General features: G+C 45.4%; 1 protein-coding gene across 15 annotated transcripts in view; it reads left to right on the top strand.

Annotated features, from left to right (window-relative positions):
- Positions 1 to 16341, top strand: part of phldb1a (pleckstrin homology-like domain, family B, member 1a) — a 42036-nt gene extending 25695 nt beyond the window's left edge. For 8 of the 15 annotated variants that reach the window (XM_026998434.2, XM_035526920.1, XM_026998439.2 and 5 more), the window contains 19 exons: positions 284 to 532; positions 958 to 1095; positions 1675 to 1812; positions 2419 to 2547; positions 3141 to 3296; positions 3388 to 3498; positions 3602 to 3691; positions 4192 to 4305; positions 5274 to 5393; positions 5975 to 6133; positions 6383 to 6526; positions 7570 to 7665; positions 8652 to 8718; positions 9657 to 9933; positions 10674 to 10773; positions 11307 to 11453; positions 12384 to 12603; positions 14268 to 14353; positions 14723 to 16341. In XM_026998434.2, the coding sequence (XP_026854235.2) occupies positions 284 to 532; positions 958 to 1095; positions 1675 to 1812; positions 2419 to 2547; positions 3141 to 3296; positions 3388 to 3498; positions 3602 to 3691; positions 4192 to 4305; positions 5274 to 5393; positions 5975 to 6133; positions 6383 to 6526; positions 7570 to 7665; positions 8652 to 8718; positions 9657 to 9933; positions 10674 to 10773; positions 11307 to 11453; positions 12384 to 12603; positions 14268 to 14353; positions 14723 to 14863 (2682 nt within the window). In that variant the 3' untranslated portion in view covers positions 14864 to 16341. The remainder of the gene's footprint in view (positions 1 to 283; positions 533 to 957; positions 1096 to 1674; positions 1813 to 2418; positions 2548 to 3140; positions 3297 to 3387; positions 3499 to 3601; positions 3692 to 4191; positions 4306 to 5273; positions 5394 to 5974; positions 6134 to 6382; positions 6527 to 7569; positions 7666 to 8651; positions 8719 to 9656; positions 9934 to 10673; positions 10774 to 11306; positions 11454 to 12383; positions 12604 to 14267; positions 14354 to 14722) is intronic. The other 7 variants (XM_026998435.2, XM_035526919.1, XM_026998436.2 and 4 more) reach the window with 7 other exon arrangements.
- Positions 16342 to 17551: the final 1210 nt, after the last annotated feature.

Here is a 17551-nt window from a genome sequence, read left to right as displayed (position 1 = left end):
TTCTGCTCTTATCAGATTTCAGTCAACAAGTTCCGACTTCCGAGGACATAACAGCGCTTCTGAAGACATAACAGGATCAGTGTGCATCTGGCTATGTCAAAGGGGATGATTTTGGACTGAATTCTGAAGAGTGTCTCTGCCTGTTAGTTTGTATTGGTGTATATTTACACAGGACACCATTTTAAGACCACCCTGATTCCAAAGTGTGTGTGTGTGTGTGTGTGTGTGTGTGTGTGTGTGTGTGTGTGTGTGTGTGTGTGTGTGTGTGTGTGCACGTATACAGGAGAGACAGAGACTAGAGACAATCCTAAGTCTGTGTGCAGAATATAACAAGGGGGACCTTCCAGGGGGCCCGGAGATGGGGAGGGCAGGTCAGTTCCCTGGCATGGAGGAGGGGCCTGTCCAGCAACCCTGCCCTGACCCTGTGGGTGTGGCAGTCCAGCAGACACACACTCACACACACAGACAGAGAGAGAGCGATGAGGAGAACATGAAAGAGGAGTGCAGCAGCACTGAGAGCCAGCACCAGGAGGTGAGACACACACACTCCCACTCTCTCACACTCCCACTCTCACACTCCCACTCTCACACACACACACACACACTCCCACACACACACTCCCACTCTCTCACACTCCCACTCTCACAAACACACACATATACACTCCCACTCTCTCACACTCCCACTCTCTCACACACACACACACACACACACACACACATTTAGACAATCAACAATACACAGACATATACATTTCATACTGCTTTAAACCTAAATCTAAAATCACTAGTATCTGTATAACTGAGTCACTGCTGTCTCTCCACTGTATAGCACCTCTAAAATCTTTCATACATGACTTTACAGACTTTCCGTTGGTCTCTGTCATTCTCTGTGTTTCAATTTGTCTCTGTATCTCTCTCGCTCTCTTCTTTCTTTTCTGTCTCTCTGTCTCTCAGCACGAGGACAGTGCACGTCTGGGCCAGCAGGAGGCCGCGTATCTGGTGGAGGAGCGGCTCAGAGTTCTGGCTCATGTGGATGAGCTGAAGGCCCGTGTCACAGAACTGGAGCAGCAGCTTCAGGACTCCAGGCAGGAGGTGGGACATCCGCTGCCAGCGAGAACCCATGTTAGAACCCAAGCTAGAGCCAGAGGGCCCTAAAGCCATGAGCTCATCTGTGAAGTAATAGAAGAGCTATCACAACATCATGGCACTATAAAAGTCTAGAGTCTAAAACATAATTTTAAGATTCTGCGCCAGTGTAAACAAGCTTGGCTCACTCATCTGTTTTGAGGAGCACCGCATATGGAAGTGGATGTTTACTAGTTAGATATGTTTACTATTATGTGTGGAATATTAATGAGGAGACTGATATAAATATTAGATTTAATAAGAATCAGCAGAATCTTAGCATTGGGGAATAATACATTACATGGTAATTAGAATATTGAGAATATGGTCATGGATATGTAGAATATTTTTGAAAAATTAAAAGTTAAATGAAGAGATTGAATGTATTTGGAAATTCATTAGAATGTGAACTATAAAATAAAAAGGAGGTGGCTTTATGTTTTGATTGATCGTGAATTTAATATTATTAGGCAGCTTTGGAATATTAGATTTTTTTGAATATCAGGTGAATATCAGAATGTAAGGTGCATTTTGCTCATTTCACAGGCTGAGATGGAGAGGGCCTTGCTCCAGGGGGAGAGGAGGGCAGAGTTAACTCAAGTGGAGGCAGAGTTAGAGATGATCAATCAGCTTCATGTTAAACTGAGTGACGTGGAAAAAACCATTCAAAGGGAGAAAGAGAAGGTAAGGGAATCTCCTGTACAAGCATAATAATGCATTCCTTTATTCATCAGATCATTGTACATTGTTGTCAGCATGGAAGATGAATTTCCCTGTTTCCTGCATTGGACCTCTTGAAAGATGTCCCTGGGTGCACTTTGCTAACCTCTTTCTAACCTTTAACAAATTAACTCGTTATGCATTCTGCAAATAAGATTGCCTTTGTTCGTGGTCTGACTGGTATTTAAATTAGTGATAAATTAAAAAAAGAGAATAGGCTTACTTTTGGCAGAACAATATACAAAAGTCTTTATATGATAGATAGTCATCTAGAAAATGTTTAGCTACCTTTAATGTATGACAGTGGTTGTATAGGACCACTGCATTGTCCAAGCTCTGCTCTGCTATGAAGGAATGACTATAGAGTAGGTGCAGTGGGCTGTGTAAGCCTCAGGGAAGCCGTATGTGCTGTATGCAGAGTTGATCCATATGACTACCCTCCCACAATCCTGGTAGCAGGACCTCCACTTTCTTACCTTAGCACGCCAAGCTTCTGAGCAGTGTGTTATTTTTGTGTCTCCCCTGTCCCTTGGCTTGCCTGTGCGCGTATGTGTATGTATGGTCCCGCAGGGGAGGGCTAACGTCTCGGCCGAGCGGGACGTCCTGGCCAGGCTGCGGGACGCGTACGGTGAGCTGAGGAACCAGCTTGACAAATGCCCTGAGTCCCTGAGGGAGCATGTGCAGGAGCAGCTCGCCAGGGTCAGTTCCCCAGCGGGTACACATGCCCCTCTGGAGCACCCCGCATGCACGCGCCACCAAGGACGCGGATACAGCTGGAATAGAGTCGGCTGGAGCCCAGGGAGTAGCTAGCATGAATGGGAAGCTTGGAAACAAAGTTAGAAACATGGCAAACTTCACATGAAGTGAACCAGAGAAAGGCAAGCTCCGCTTCACCAACTGATGACTGTTGCAGGTTTCTGTGACAGGGAAAACATGACAGATTTAATCTCTCAGGTTGATGTATGCCTCATGATATTCTGTGATTGTGGAATGTTATATGCTAGCAGATTCAGTGCTTGCTTGCTATGTTTGCATCTTTTCACTAAACCACCTCACTAATCAACTGAGATTGCACAGGATTCACAGACTTATAACCCCTCTTTCCAGCTCCACAGTGGAATGTTATAACTCAGGGTTGTTTAGCAGGCCAAGATTTTGCGGTTATCCACAAACAATATCCACCCTGTCACCAACCTGAACGACCAACAGAACTCCTCTATGAGACTTTTTTCCTGCTGGTCTGCCGCTTGTTCGACTCGCTGTCTCTGTCCCCCCCTCTCCCTCATCCACAGAAGGCAGAGGCGCTGGAGTTGGCCTCCAAGCGCTACGAGGACCTGGAGTTCCGGCAGCTGGAGCATGAGAGCGGCCTGGAGGAAGAGAAGGAGGCACTCAGCCGGCAGCTGCTGCATGACAAGGCCGAGTACCAGCGCAGCGTGGCCAAGAGGAAGGTGAAGACACATAGATTTCTCACTGATGCACCGCAGTGTAAAGCGCTTTTTGTGCCCCATTCTCAAAACCCCATTTCCCATCTTCCCCTAGGAGAAAATGGCTGCGCTTGAGATCCAGGCCAATCAGCTTGGTGTGCAGGCAGCTCAGGACTGCGAGAGGATGGCTAAAGACCGAACCCTAGCCCTGCAGAATTTGCATAAGGTCCCTCATAACCTTCCTCTTACCCACATCTGAGAGTCCATTGTAGTCTTTGTGCTGTCTTTGTTTGCCTGGCGCACCTGACTCTAGTTAACTCCTCCTTCAGGAGAGGGAGAGGCTGGCTACCCTGGAAAAGAGATACCACAATTTGACAGGAGGGAGGAGTTTCCCCAAGTCCTCCTCCACCATGAAGGAGGTGAGTACATATAGAGCTCTTATCCTACTACAGGCCAAGGATCTAAGCACTGTCTGTTCATATCAGACCCCTGTCACTGATCTGACAGCCCCCCCCCCCCCCAAACTTCTATGGAGAAAAGTTACATGACTCAAACTTGTTTTCTTCTTGCGTGCTATTAATATTCATAAGCTGCTGTTTGTTTGGTGGTTCAGTGCTTTGTACTGGCTGTTGAAATACTCTCCCTTATCTTGTGTGCACTTTTGTGATGCTACTGATATCAATTGGAATCTTCTTCACGCTGTCTCTGGGCAGTGGCGTAAAAAATTCACTCTCACCCGTTGGCAATGAGCACCATGGCAGTGCCTCCCCGCTTGGCCATTAAATATGTAAAAAGAGTAGGGGAGTAGAATGATAATAAGCATAGGTTTTTTCGAAAAACGTTAACACTGCATCTGAGCGTACAAAAAAAAAAAGACCCCTGTCACTCATTCTCATTTTGCTACTGATGTTCAAAACAGGAAGTGCTACATATTAGCGAAGCTGACGGCGAAGCGTTTCCTCGACATGCCGCGCCCCCTGCTCCATGCTCCCAAAGCCCTGCCTTGCTCTCCTGCTCCATTAGGCCTCAGGAGGTAAACGGGTGGCGAGGGACGCTGGCGTGGCACTCGTTAATCAGGAAGAGCAGCAGTGATGCAGTTACCAGCTATGAAAGATTTCACCTGAAGAAACATTAACAGCATGGTGTTTCACCCCCATATAGCTCCTCATGCATCCTGCTCGGAGATTATGATATTTATTCCATTAGACATAAAGTAAGCATGTCTTTGGTGGTTATGGTCTAACCGGATACTTCTGTAATAAATAAGTAGTGCTACTTGACAGAGGTGCATGTTTGTGTGTTCCTTGATTCTTTGATTGTGGTTTGCTATGTGTATCTATGATGCAGCTCTAGCTAACCACCTCCTTTGGTAGAGCAGTGGTACTACACCCTGGGCCTGGAATCTAGATTCCCTCCTGGATTTTATCATCTCTGGTAGTTTGCTGAGCAATCTGTTTCCCACAGTTCCATTATCTAGGAGTCAGGAGTCTAAGAGTCATGTGTCATGACAAAATTAATGTAACTGGTTGCTTTACCTGTTCAGGTAGCTACCACCGAAGAGAGTCTCCAGGACGGGCAGTGAGTGCCAGGGTAGGGTAGTGCTGGTGTAAAGCCTGGTGTGTGCTCTTCAGGGGCTGTGGACTGGTTCTGCATGATGTCTACTGCTGATGCACATGACTTAAATGCATTCAGATGTTCTGCAGCTCATGGGAGGGTCTTCACATAGGAAAGGAACTATACACTGCATATTTAGAATGTGTGTGTGTGTGTTTGTCTGTATCTGTGTGTGTGTGTGTGTGTGTGTGTGTGTGTGTGTGTGTGTGTGTGCACGCGCGCACGTGTGTGTGTGTGTGTGACAGCGTGTACTGATGTTTGTTAGTGCAATGGCCTGTTCTGTCACTGTAGATCAGATAGTATACGCTGCCAGAAATGTGAACTTGTGGATGGATTTTGTACTCTGTGTGTGTGTGTGTGTGTGTGTGTGTGGCTGTCTGCATTCAGGAGTACCTCAGACTTTCAGATGTATTTAAGATGTATGGCAGTGGTTATGTTCCAGACCCTACTCTCGCCTCTACCCCTTCCACTGTCTGCCTCCCCGTAACACCAGACTCCCCTCGTGAGGTATGAACAAATGCCTCGCCTTCTCTTGCCGGGTCATTTCCTCTCCAGCTCTTCTCCATGTTCTTTTGTCATCACTCTGCCATGATGTCCTAATCTTAATCCCTGGCTTTTTGCTTGCTTATCTGTTATAAGCAACACACTTTCTCTATTCTCCCTCTCTCTCTCTCTCTCTCTCTCTCTCCCTCCCCTTCACTCACATTCTCGCTCTCTCTCTCCTTCACTCACATTCTCTCTCCCCCTCTCTCTCTCACTCCTCCACTCATGTTCTCCCTCTCTCTGACTCACTCTCTCAATCTCTTAATATTCTCCCACCTTCATCTCCCACTTATTCCTTGCTGTCTTTTTGTCTTTGCCATTTCTTCTACTTCTTCCTCATCTCTATTGATAGAACACAGACCCTCAGGCAGACTCATTTTGTATTTTTAAATGCAGTACCCTTCTATTTCTTTCTGCTTCTTAACACCTAAAACACCTTCACCACATTCTCTTTCCCTCTGTGTGTGTGCTGTTTGTGTGGGTGGGTGTGTGTGTGTGTGCGGGTGTGTGTGTGTGCGCTCGCACACGCATCGCTTTGTGTAAAGGAGTATGTGACAGTTAGCCAATTAAACCAGATCTTCGGGATGCCCAAAGTTGATCCTTCCCCTCCGTCTCCTGGCAAATCATTCCAAGCTCTTGTAGCTGACCCCGCCCTCCCTAGCCATTCGTCACAGTGCGACTCCACCCAGCCTTCCCCTGTTGAGGTGTGTTTCCCCCATCTGTTGGATGCTTGCTCTCTCAAATTCTGTGCAATTCCACTATAAAAGATCTTAAATATGCGCGCAAATATATGGTAAAAAGAAGGGCTTTGATATTGGTGCGTGTCTCTGCTTCTCTGAAAGTATGGCTGCATCTGTTCAGAACTGTGCTTCCATCTCCTCTGCCTCTGCTCCCTCTGGGCTGCTTCTCTTCTCTTCTCTCTCTCTCTCTCTCTTTCTGCATCTGCTTGTGAGGCCCAGGCCGAGAGGAGCAGGCCTCTGGCCGCCAGGCTGGATTTAGAGCGCTGGTACCAGGACATCATGGCAGCTGGGGAGCCTGGTCATGCATGCCCTCCCCCTCTCCCAGCTAAGTCTCTGTCCACACGCAGACCTGCGCAGGTAAACTACGGTCCTCCACCCTTTGCCTACCAAACCCTTGTTTTTTCTGCTTCCTCTCTTTACAAGGCCCTCCCCTTCCTGTCGCTGTGCGAGAGTTATCGTCCGCTGAAGGCGGTTCTTGTCTCAGTATTTCAGGTTGTCTTGCTTGTAGTCTGTGTTGGGATTATGGGCCCTCATGGAAGAATGTTTTTGTATTCTATTTTACATTTCTTATACGTTAGTCAAGCGGATAGTTTGCATAACTGTGCCATGTCAGATCGAGCAAGCTTGTTACCTTCAACGAATTGTTCTAAATGACCCACAAAAACAGCTCTATTCGTTGAAGTGTGTGCGCTCATGACAAATTAAAAATAATATTACATCATCGTCAATATTGAACTTAAGAACTGACAAAGACAAGGAATGGAAAACAACTTCACTTGAGTTGTCTGTCACCTAAGGGCAGTTTTGTCACATGCATAAGATTTAATTTCATAAATATGAAAGAAAAAGAAAAGAGAAAAAAAATGAAAAAAGAGTAGTGGCCGTCAATAGCAATATCACAAACTGCTCAATAATGTAAGTACACTTTAGTCACCTTATAAATGTCAATGAGTAGTGTTTACATGTGCCACAGAACAGCGTGTCAAGATCAGATGAAATCAGGGGAACCCGCTGTTTTCATGCCTCTGACTGTCATGATTATATGTGTGTGAACGTAAAAACTAATGTCAAAGAGGATGATCACAGTATGTTTTTACATCAGCTTAATTTTTATATTCAAACTTAAATGTATTCAAATTAGTTAAATAGATATAAAAATTGACATGTTCTATTGATCTGTACAGTTTTTGAGGGGGAAACATGACTTGCTTGACAGATATGGACCACTTATAAATATTACATTTATGAGAAAATTCTACATACAGCGAGTCCTCACAAATCATTTGAGTGATTTAAGAGCAAATCTGAAGGTATGAATGGTTCTTGCTTGAGGCCCACAGTGCCTTTGGGGCTGTGGTTACCATGGCGTCCGACTGAGTTGCTAGCTACTGTTTCCTCAGATGTACAAGTGCAAGCAGGGTGGAGGGGTGGACCAGGGTGTTGGCACACCCACACAGCTCGGCACCTCAACACCTGGCAGAAACACACCCACCAAGGTAACACACGCAGCCTGCAGTACCACAGTGCGCTCTCTTTAGAGTGTGACACAATTTTGTTTGCTCTACGGTCCAGCACACTGAATTTAAACAGTGACTGTGAGGTTAAAGTCAGTTTTAATCCAGGGTTGTTTATATCTGTATAAATCAGAAATGGTCAAGATCAAGGTCAGGTTTATTTATATAGCACTTTTTACAGCACAAGTTGTCACAAAGCAGCTTTACAAATGTATGGGTCCAGATCCTTAATGAGCAAGACAAAGGAGATGGAGGCAAGGAAAAACTCCATAGACAGGGATTAGGAAGGAAAAACTCCATAGACAGGGATTAGGAAGGAAAAACTCCATAGACAGGGATTAGGAAGGAACCTTGGGAGGACCAGGACTCAAGAGAGACCCATCCTCCACTGGGCGGCCCAGCTAGTACCAGTCCAGCACTTTATGTTGATATTTTTAGGAATCCCAGAACTTCTTATGTATTACCGCTCCTCAAGGAAGGAATTATGTGAGCGAGGCATATGGGTCACATACTTCAGGCAGTCACTGACAGCAAAGGAGGTTGTTTATTTGTCCAATTACTTATACTTATGCATCACCCACTATAGATGCAAATATCCCCCAAATGAAAGCTGCCGTCATGCACTTTAATCTCACACTCTCAGTTTGTGTACTGGACCACAGAGCCAAAACAACAAAAATGCATCTCTGTTCACTACACATACTACATTTTATTAGCTCTAATGCAATTTCCTCAATTTTTCCAAAGTTTTTGCCATAGTGGTTACAGATGCCACATTTTGCAGAGTCCAAACTGTCATAGGTATCTAGCATAATTTCCTTTTTTTGTTTGCTGCGGTTCTGACAGCTGTTCATGCCGCCTGTGGCAGCCAACATCTTCTAATTGTCAGCCTTGTCACTGTGTATCTTTTCCTTCAACTCATATGTGTAGAATTATCATTCATTACTGCCCTTTTCCTAAACCTGCAGAGCCTGCCAGACCTGTCAAGCTCGTATCTGGACACATACACTCAGAGACCTGCTCTTGAGGGCAAAGGTAAAGTGGCTTGCCAGTGACATGAATGTGTTATATATGTTGCCCACGCTGGCGCCAGATAAGATGCCCCTCCTATGTCTCCTCCTACCCTTTGGACCTGCTTCAGTGCTCTCCTCAAATTTGTGTTTGTTTGTTTGTTTGTTTTGGACCTGCCTTATGTTTATTTTGAACTTTCAAAGTTTTTGTATGCTATATGTTTTCAATGCACTTAGTAGACAAGCTTTAAGTGGTGATCACTGGCCTGTCTCATGGGACTTTGCGGTATATGATCTGAGATCTCCGTTAAAGGAATACTCCAGTAATACCAAAGCAGATACCAAACCAATGCAGACGTCATGCCCTGTGGAAGTCTGGGAGGCAGGGTTTTGGCCCTGGCTTAATCTTATTTATAAAATCATTTTAAACTACTGTGAATACTAAATAAAAATCCCTTTAGACTTTGGACTCATTATTTAGTAATTAATCTTACTCACTAACTGAATAATGACTGTGAATTTTTTAGTAAGTGCAATGGAATATTAAAGCTTTGTAGTTACAAGAGTGAGGACCGAGAATCTGGAACCAGTGCTGGTTCCTTGGAGTGCAATCTTCTATCACAATTCCACTCTCCGTTGTGGCCCAGAGAAGGATGGGGTCCGTGTTTGAATCGGGAGCCTCTCAGGGTCACTTCCTTATGCACCGAAGGGGGATTTCCCCTGCCACACTCTCCCTCATCTCGCTCAATAGGGATCTGAAAAATAAAACTGACTATGTTTCAATATACTCCGATGACTGGTAATTGCTGTCTGAACATATAGGCTTGAGGCTGAAGGGGTTGCATACTGTATAACGCAATTGGCATAAGACTTTATAAAAGCTTCTGATTCTAATTGAGCATTTAACGGAGCACAGTGGATTCTCTTGTCAAGCTTTACCTGTTCTCTCTATGCGTCTCCCAGGACTCCAAACATCCGACGATTCCCGAATCCGACCCACTGATCCGAAACCGAGGCTTGAAATGGAGACCCAGCACCACTGGGGGGCGCTGCAGGGCCCTCACTCCCAGCCCAACAGCCCCTTCTCTTCTCTAGGAGCTCCCATGGTGCACCACTCTGTCCTGCATCACCAGGCGCCCCCAGCAGGCAGCCCAGCATATGACACCCTAAGTCTGGAGAGCTCCGACAGCGTGGAGACAAGCGTGTCCACCGGCAACAACTCTGCCTGTTCACCCGAAAGGTGAGAGACAGTTTCCATGGGAACCCTCTTCTGCCTCTGTTCCCCTGACAACGGGTCATCCTGCCGAATTCCCCACATCCCCCAGCTCCCCCCACCACACTTCTTTTCGTGGTCGTCTCCTTTCTTCAAAGTTTTCCCCGCCTGTTGCCATGACAACCCCCAACCATACGCGAGACGAGAGATTCCTCACCTGTTCAGAGTTCGTATCTTGTCCCGAGGCAGAACAAGCGTAGACTGTCATATTATGTATTTCCCAATGCTGGGGAGGCCTCGGCTATTTTGTCAGCTGTGAGAGGACACTCTCTTGATGCCAGCCTCTCTTTCAATTCCAGTCGTTAGAAGCGAAGCTCCAGAAAGGTCTGGTTCCTTTGGTTACCGGCCAGTGATTTCATCCCCTTTCAGGTTTGAATATGTCAGCCCTACATCCGCCGGGTCTCAAACCCCAGACAGCTTCACTTTCTGCCTCTGACATGATAAAACAACCGTAACTGAGGGCGAGCGCTTAGGTCAAGCGTGCACTGTTGCCCCATTCATAGTAGATCGCACTGAAAGGGAAAATGGGGAGGGAGAAAGAACCTGCTTTCACACAAGCGCTTCCAACAGGCTGACACTGTTCCTAGACTCTCCGGTCCAATGAAAAAAACATAATGGGCCCCAGCCCAGGCGCTGGGGCCGGGATCCTTCATCCAGCTTTGAGCTCCCGTAGTAACAGCGAGAGTGGACGTGTTTGTGTGTCTCAGCGGCAGTGGTGCCAGCGGCCTGGCTGCTCTCCGACTTGAGGAGATGGAGAAGATGTTGAAGGAGGCTCAGCAGGAAAAAGCCCGGCTGCTGGAGAGTCGTGTGAGTCCCATTAAACTTTAATTGTCTGCGGAATGTAATCTCTCTCATGAATTTCAAAAACGGAGCCTCAACTCCCTTTGCCCCCGCCACACTGAAGATTGTTTCTCACCTACAAAGAGTGAGTGACATGAAAGCAGGGCTCTTAACAAGCTCCGCTACAGTAATACACATATTGACTTTCTCCTGCGAAATTATTTTTTCATACATCCCCCGCCACTTCTCACTGGGTGCTTTTGCAAATGTTTTTTTTCCTTCAGCCCGTTTTATCTTCTTACTGCAAGTTCAGTGCCTCTCTCTCTCTCTCTCTCTCTCTCTCTCTCTCTCTCTCTCTCTCTCTCTCTCTCTCTCTCTCTCTCTCTCTCTCTCTCCCTGTCTGTCTCAATGTCTGTCTGTCCCTGGCACTGTCTCTTGCGCTTTTTCTTTTTTCCTCTCTTCTCTGTCTTGTGTGCATTCTCTCTCTCTCTCTCTCTCTCTCTCTCTCTCTCTCTCTCTCTCTCTCTCTCTCTCTCTCTCTCTCACACACTCTCTCTCAGGAGCGGGAGGTGCAGGTGCGGAGGCAGCTTCTGGAGGAGGAGAGGAGGAGGCGTGAGGAGGTGGAGCAGAGGCTGCAGGACGAGACTACACACCGGCAGAGGCTGGTGGAAGAGGAGGTCAAGCTGAGGGAGAAACACTGCTCCCAGGTCAGCACAGGTTCATGCTCCGGCATGGGCACACATGAGCGCAGCAGCCCTCCGGGGCCATGTCTGCTGTGGAGAGACAGGTTGGCACACTGATCTCAGATCAGCAGAGCTATCAGGGCAGTGGTTGTGTCAGTGCAATGTCAACCCAGAGGTTTACCTGGTGCCAGGCTCGGGCCGTCTTGAGGTGAACCAAGCAGCTAAGCCCCCCTCGCCTCCAGCTCTGAGGTCACTGGCCGCACACAGAGAGCAGCCAGAGACAGGAGCGAGAAGTCTTTATCAGGTCGTCCCACCAGTTGCCAGAGGGGGTTGGAGTGGTTTTGGGGTTGGGGGAGGGGGAGGGGGAGGGGAAGAATGGGGCAACATGAAGGTGAGAGACGTGCTGCCGCAGGAAGAGCTCGGGTGCAGCAACACGGCGCGCTGCAGGCAGACGAGAGGAGACGCACAGACAGATGGCAGGAGGAAGACACGATGGAGAGATGAAAAGACGAGAGGAAAAAGGAGGGGTGGGAGGCTGAGGCGAGGAATTACAGAGGGCAGGGTAATACCGTAGGACACTGCGTGCGCGCACACCCTTCCACCCTTCCGAATGGATTCTGAGCCGACAACACAATAGAGGACATTTGGGGAATTCTATTGAGTGTGTAGGTTGTAAAACAGTGTTAATATAAAATCACTATATGTAGGTGGTTCAAAAACATGTATAATTCGTGTCCCATTATATGATTATGAAAGCAGTAGCATGTCAGTATGTTGTTGTTTTCAATATTCATGTACACCTGTATGTAATTGCATACTTGTACAATTGTATTGTATACTTCATATTTGTACCATCCAGGGGAGAATTTTTAACATATATTAAAAATTCAAATATTTCACTGCACCTCCTCCATGATTGGCCACGCATCTAAATCTAAACTCTGCCCTCCTTAGGCTCGTCCAATGACGCGCTACTTGCCTATCCGGAAGGAGGAGTTCGACCTGCGCTCCCATGTGGAGTCGGCGGGCCACTGCGTGGACACCTGTCCTTACATCATCGTCATGGAGAAGATGTGCAAAGGCCACCTGGTCAAAATGGGTGGCAAGGTCAAGTCTTGGAAGAAGCGCTGGTTCGTCTTCGACCGCCTAAAGAGGACCTTCTCCTATTATGTCGGTAAGTCCACACTCGGTGCACGTCTCTGTGATAAGGAGATTGCCCCCACCCACCCGATCTGATTAAATAAAGTTTTCATCCACTGAGGCCAAACGCAGGATGGCAGCCATTTCCCGCATCTCATTTAACAAAGAACGCACTGCTGCATTCCAGAAATGCGTAACATTTTGTGTTGCGTCAAATATTTTTCAATGAAAGCAGAGCTCACTAAGGCAGCCTTGCCGCCTGGATTAGGGATTTGATGTAGAGACGTGAAGGATTCTTTTGACGTTCCCTTTTTGACCGCATTTCATTCTGAATATGGCTTAATTTTAAATAACAGAACAAGTCCTGAAAATGACTGAACATTGCTGGGGTCAGGCACAAGGCAAAGTGACAACTTCACACCCCGTGACCCACCTTCATTATCACGGCATATTGAAGTCGGGATTGCGGTCACGTGCACATCTTGTCGACCATTCTCCTCACTCTACACTTCCCCCTTCCTCTCTCCACCCCCAACACCACTCACCCCCCCGGCCCAACATTCCCCCCCACCCCACCATCCAACCTTTCTTGCATTCGGTCTCTCTTTCTTACACACACACACGTAGCTCATGTGTGTAGCCTTTTCACCCCCTCACTCCCCATGTTAGTAGTAGTGATGATGATGATGAAATAAACTGCAATACTTTCTCCAGCCATGCGTTTGAAGGGGGGGGGGGTTGGGTAGGGGGGGTAGTGTTGGGAGATTTACCCCCGGCTTGGTCGTGACTAACAAAACCAGACTTACAATTCGTTCAGAAACGGAGGGAATGAAGCACAAAACAATTTAGCACGTTACTAAGCACATTTGGATAATGAAGAGCGGAAGGTACGTGAAACCAAACAAATGTAAACAGGGGAGCAGTTTCAAAGGAAACTGTTGAATTCAGAGCATCGATACAGGTGTGAGCAGGCTTACCAACTGTGGCGCTTCAGAAGTGTTCATAAAGCTCGGTGTTTATGAGATTTCCTTTTGAAAAAAGAAAAAAAAAAAGCCGGCTTCAAAAGAAGAGATTCTTTAGAATTACGGCTCTCGGTGGGTGGCATTGAGTTTGCGCTGCGAAGCAGGAGGTTTTGGGTGACTCATGGCATATATGTGCTATAGCTTCCCATGAATATATACTGTATATGAATGTATACTGTATGTGTGAGGCTTACTCCCTGTGCAACCGCAGGTTTTGACAGATTTATGTCGGCAATAAATAAAACATCTTTCGCGGTCCCACCACACGTGCAAATGCAAATCACTGCATGTAATATGAACTGTAAAACAGGGTGGCCTTCACACCTTGAACCATCTGCTCTTTTTTGCCTTGCCCCTCCATTTTAATTGAGTCATACTCGTCATTTCATACATGTGAAGGGAACAGCCTTTTTAATGTTAAAATAGCACCAGGATTTCGGGTATTAAATAATTTGGTGGCAACTGCTGTAATTAAACACGAGTTACTGACCTGCGTTTGAACTCCCAGCTGTCTGTGTTTTGAGTGCTTTTCAAAAGTCTTGTACCTATTCCTAAAAACACTTGAAATAAAACAAATTTTGATTGCAGTAAAGCCTGTAGATTATATTTGGCAGTGTTTTTTTTTTTTTTATCATTTATACAACTTACCATTTAAATATCTATTTTTGGCTTTCAGACAAACATGAGACCAAGCTGAAGGGGGTCATCTACTTCCAGGCCATCGAGGAGGTGTACTATGACCACCTGCGCAGTGCTACCAAGGTAAACAGCATGCGTAGATGCCCCGCCTCTGCCCCGCGCTATTACCCCCACACTGTGTTTACATGCTCACGTTGAGGTTCGCCTCCAGTAAGTCAACCACCACCACCCCACCTCCCCCAGAGGCCCAGCCATCAACAGCAGCCTGGCTGTGACTTTGGTGAGCACCCAGTGACCCAGTGAATGTTTAAACGTCTCCTAAAGACCCACAGTTCTCACAGCCTGCAGACAGAAGCGCGGATCAAAGGCGACTTCTCGTTTGTTTCATCAGGCGTCTCCGCTCCGTTTTCCTCCACCCCCCACACCCACCCCCACCTCCATCTTTATCCACAGTTCTCACACGTACCCTGTCTTTTGTCCTTTCCCCGACAGAGTCCAAATCCCTCTCTGACCTTCTGTGTGAAGACCCATGACCGCCTCTATTTCATGGTGGCCCCTTCCCCGGAGGCCATGCGGATATGGATGGACGTCGTTGTAACGGGCGCCGAGGGATACACCCAGTTCATGACCTGAGGGGAGGAGTGGCTGGTCGACCGCGGGCATGAGAGCAGACAGGGAGTCGGTCCCGTGGGAGGGTCGCACAGCCCTTTTCTGGACCTCAGCGATACCGCAACTGCCCGCACTGACAGATTTTTGTCATCTGGATGAGACTGAATTTGGACAGATGCGTATTGGCTGGAGGGATATACTGTTCTGCTATTGTTGGGCAGATGTCAAGGTGCTCAAAAAGCTGGTGCAAGAGAAACTATTATGTAGCTTGATCTTTTTATTATTCTACCATTTATGTAGAAACAATTACAGGTATTTCACTATTAGTTTTGGTCTGTTTGTGGCAACATTACCATTATATTACTTTGCCTTCATCATTTAAAAAGGGGAACTCTGAACACAAGAAAATAAGGAACATATTTTCATCTGTCAGACATTTAAAATCACTGATGCTTTATATTGCCATTTAAATTTCATCCTGACATTCATACTTTGCATTTTGTTTGCAGGTTATTAACAGTGTATTTGCATATCATACGCATCAAACTGCATTAACCTATAAAACTTGTGAATTTAAGGAGCCCGTACTTTGACAGCAAGCTGCAGTGGTTCATTGTAATGCAGTAAACCTGCGAATGTCAGTTACCAGTTTGTACTGGCATAACAAAATAAATACAGTGAGAACAAAAAGTACTGCTAGTGATTTCTACATTTCTGCGTATATTCCTGAGTATTTAGGTCATGAGATACTGAAAAACTGCAGCTCTTCTATGTTTGTTGTCTAAGTATTGATTTTTGGTCATATGTTGACACACTGTATGTTATGTATGTTGTCTTTTGTTTTTTTTTATTATTATTTTCAATACAGTGTTTTATATCTAGAAATGAGAAGCAGTATGCTTGCTGTTGCATTTGTACTTATTGTGGATACAAAATATGTTTAGTGGGGACCAGTTTTTTGTTTTCTTTTTTTTGTTCATAATTATTATTTGGAGGTTTTTTTGTAACAGTTTTTGCTCATGAGTGTCATTACAGCAAAAGACTTGCCAAAGGTTGACTTACAATGTCCAACAACTCATTCTGTCAACAAATGAGTGTATACAGCGATGTGATAAATGTCAGTGTGTGGCTGTTGTGATTGTGGAAATGGCCACATGTGCCTTACCAACTGCTATTTTCAGTTCAGGGTTTTGAAAAAACTATAGTTCTCTACAGTTGAGTTATAGGCTAATGCTTTATTACTTATTCACTCTCAAGGCATATGAAATATATTTAAATATAATATATAATTTGATGAAAAATAAATGTATGTGCTTCTTGATAACTCAATGTAATTTCACTAGCAATATGTTTCTATAACAGCTTCATTCAATTCGACCAAAGCAATATACTAACAAAAATTCCAGTGTGTACACATAGGTCAAATAGAGCTATATTTACACTCATAAACTGTAATTACAATTGTGTATACATCAGGCCCAAATAAAACACATAACAAAACACTTTGTATTTTCAAATTTTATTATAATAGCAGTCTTCCATGGTTTCGAATAAAATGACAATATGTTAATTAAAATGAAATATATGAAAATGATGACGCATGTCTAAATTACAGTATGTAGAATTTGTACAGTAATTCATTAATGGGGAGCGCAGTGGCGGTCATAAGTCCTTGTTTGGCCGCCTCTGCTCAATCGGTTTTGTAATTCACAAATTAACGACACGCTCTCGAGACGTTTTACTCGCAGCACCACCTCGCGCACAGAGAGCCGCGCGCCACACTTTGTCTATCCACATGCTTAACCGTTTTCTCAAAAACCTCTCGCAGGATACACCGCTCTCGCACTCAGATTAAGTTTTCTGGTGGACTTTTAAGAAGGCCGTAAACCTAATCCCAACAGTGTGAATAATTCGAGCTAATCTCGGTACAGTTAAATAACAGGGCATTTTAATAGTCGCATTATGGTATGTGCGTTAATAGCCGTTCATTATCTTATCTGTCATTTGTGAAGAAAATTATCCAACAGGTGTTACACCTGTAGGTTGACAAATAACTTGCATGCAGCCCTATTTGACAGCTGCATTACCGTTAATACAGGCTAGCCTGGCATGGTTGTAGGCTGAATTCTACACGCTGGGATAAAAGTACAAAAAAAGCTATATAATGTCGCTATATACAACGCACCCCTCTTGTTTACAGGCAACCTAATAATTTATATCCGTAAAAGAGAGAATTCATTTATCCATCCACAAGAGGGCAGTATTTCCCACATCACGCTCCTGCTCGTTTTCTGAGCGAAGTTTTGGAGCGCCAGATGTGGGGGTTGTCTCTCCGTTCCGCTCTGTGTTCGGCTGGGGCCCCGAGGCTCTAGGGTTGTTTTCTACATCGCGTTGTGCCCAATCATTACCACAATAGTTAAATGTGCAGCTACAAATGTCATCAGCTCTGTAACGATCCCATCTGTCTGCGGCAGCGGAGCCTCACCAATTAATTCATCACTTGTTATAATTTAATATTGCTTTAAAGTTCTTATTAGAGCAGTTAAGATAACATGAAAGAATAAAATAACGTGATAGAAGATATTTAGTACGAAGAACGTCGCCTGTTTTAGTAAGGAATTTTGACTTTATTTCTGTGATAAATCTTTTCACCACTTTACAGTTTTACAAAGAAAAAATTACATTCCGCTGTTGGCACTATTGGAAAATTTT

This window comes from Electrophorus electricus, chromosome 6, assembly GCF_013358815.1.
Source record: "Electrophorus electricus isolate fEleEle1 chromosome 6, fEleEle1.pri, whole genome shotgun sequence".
NCBI lineage: Eukaryota > Metazoa > Chordata > Actinopteri > Gymnotiformes > Gymnotidae > Electrophorus > Electrophorus electricus.
This window is presented reverse-complemented; position numbering and strand designations above follow the sequence as displayed.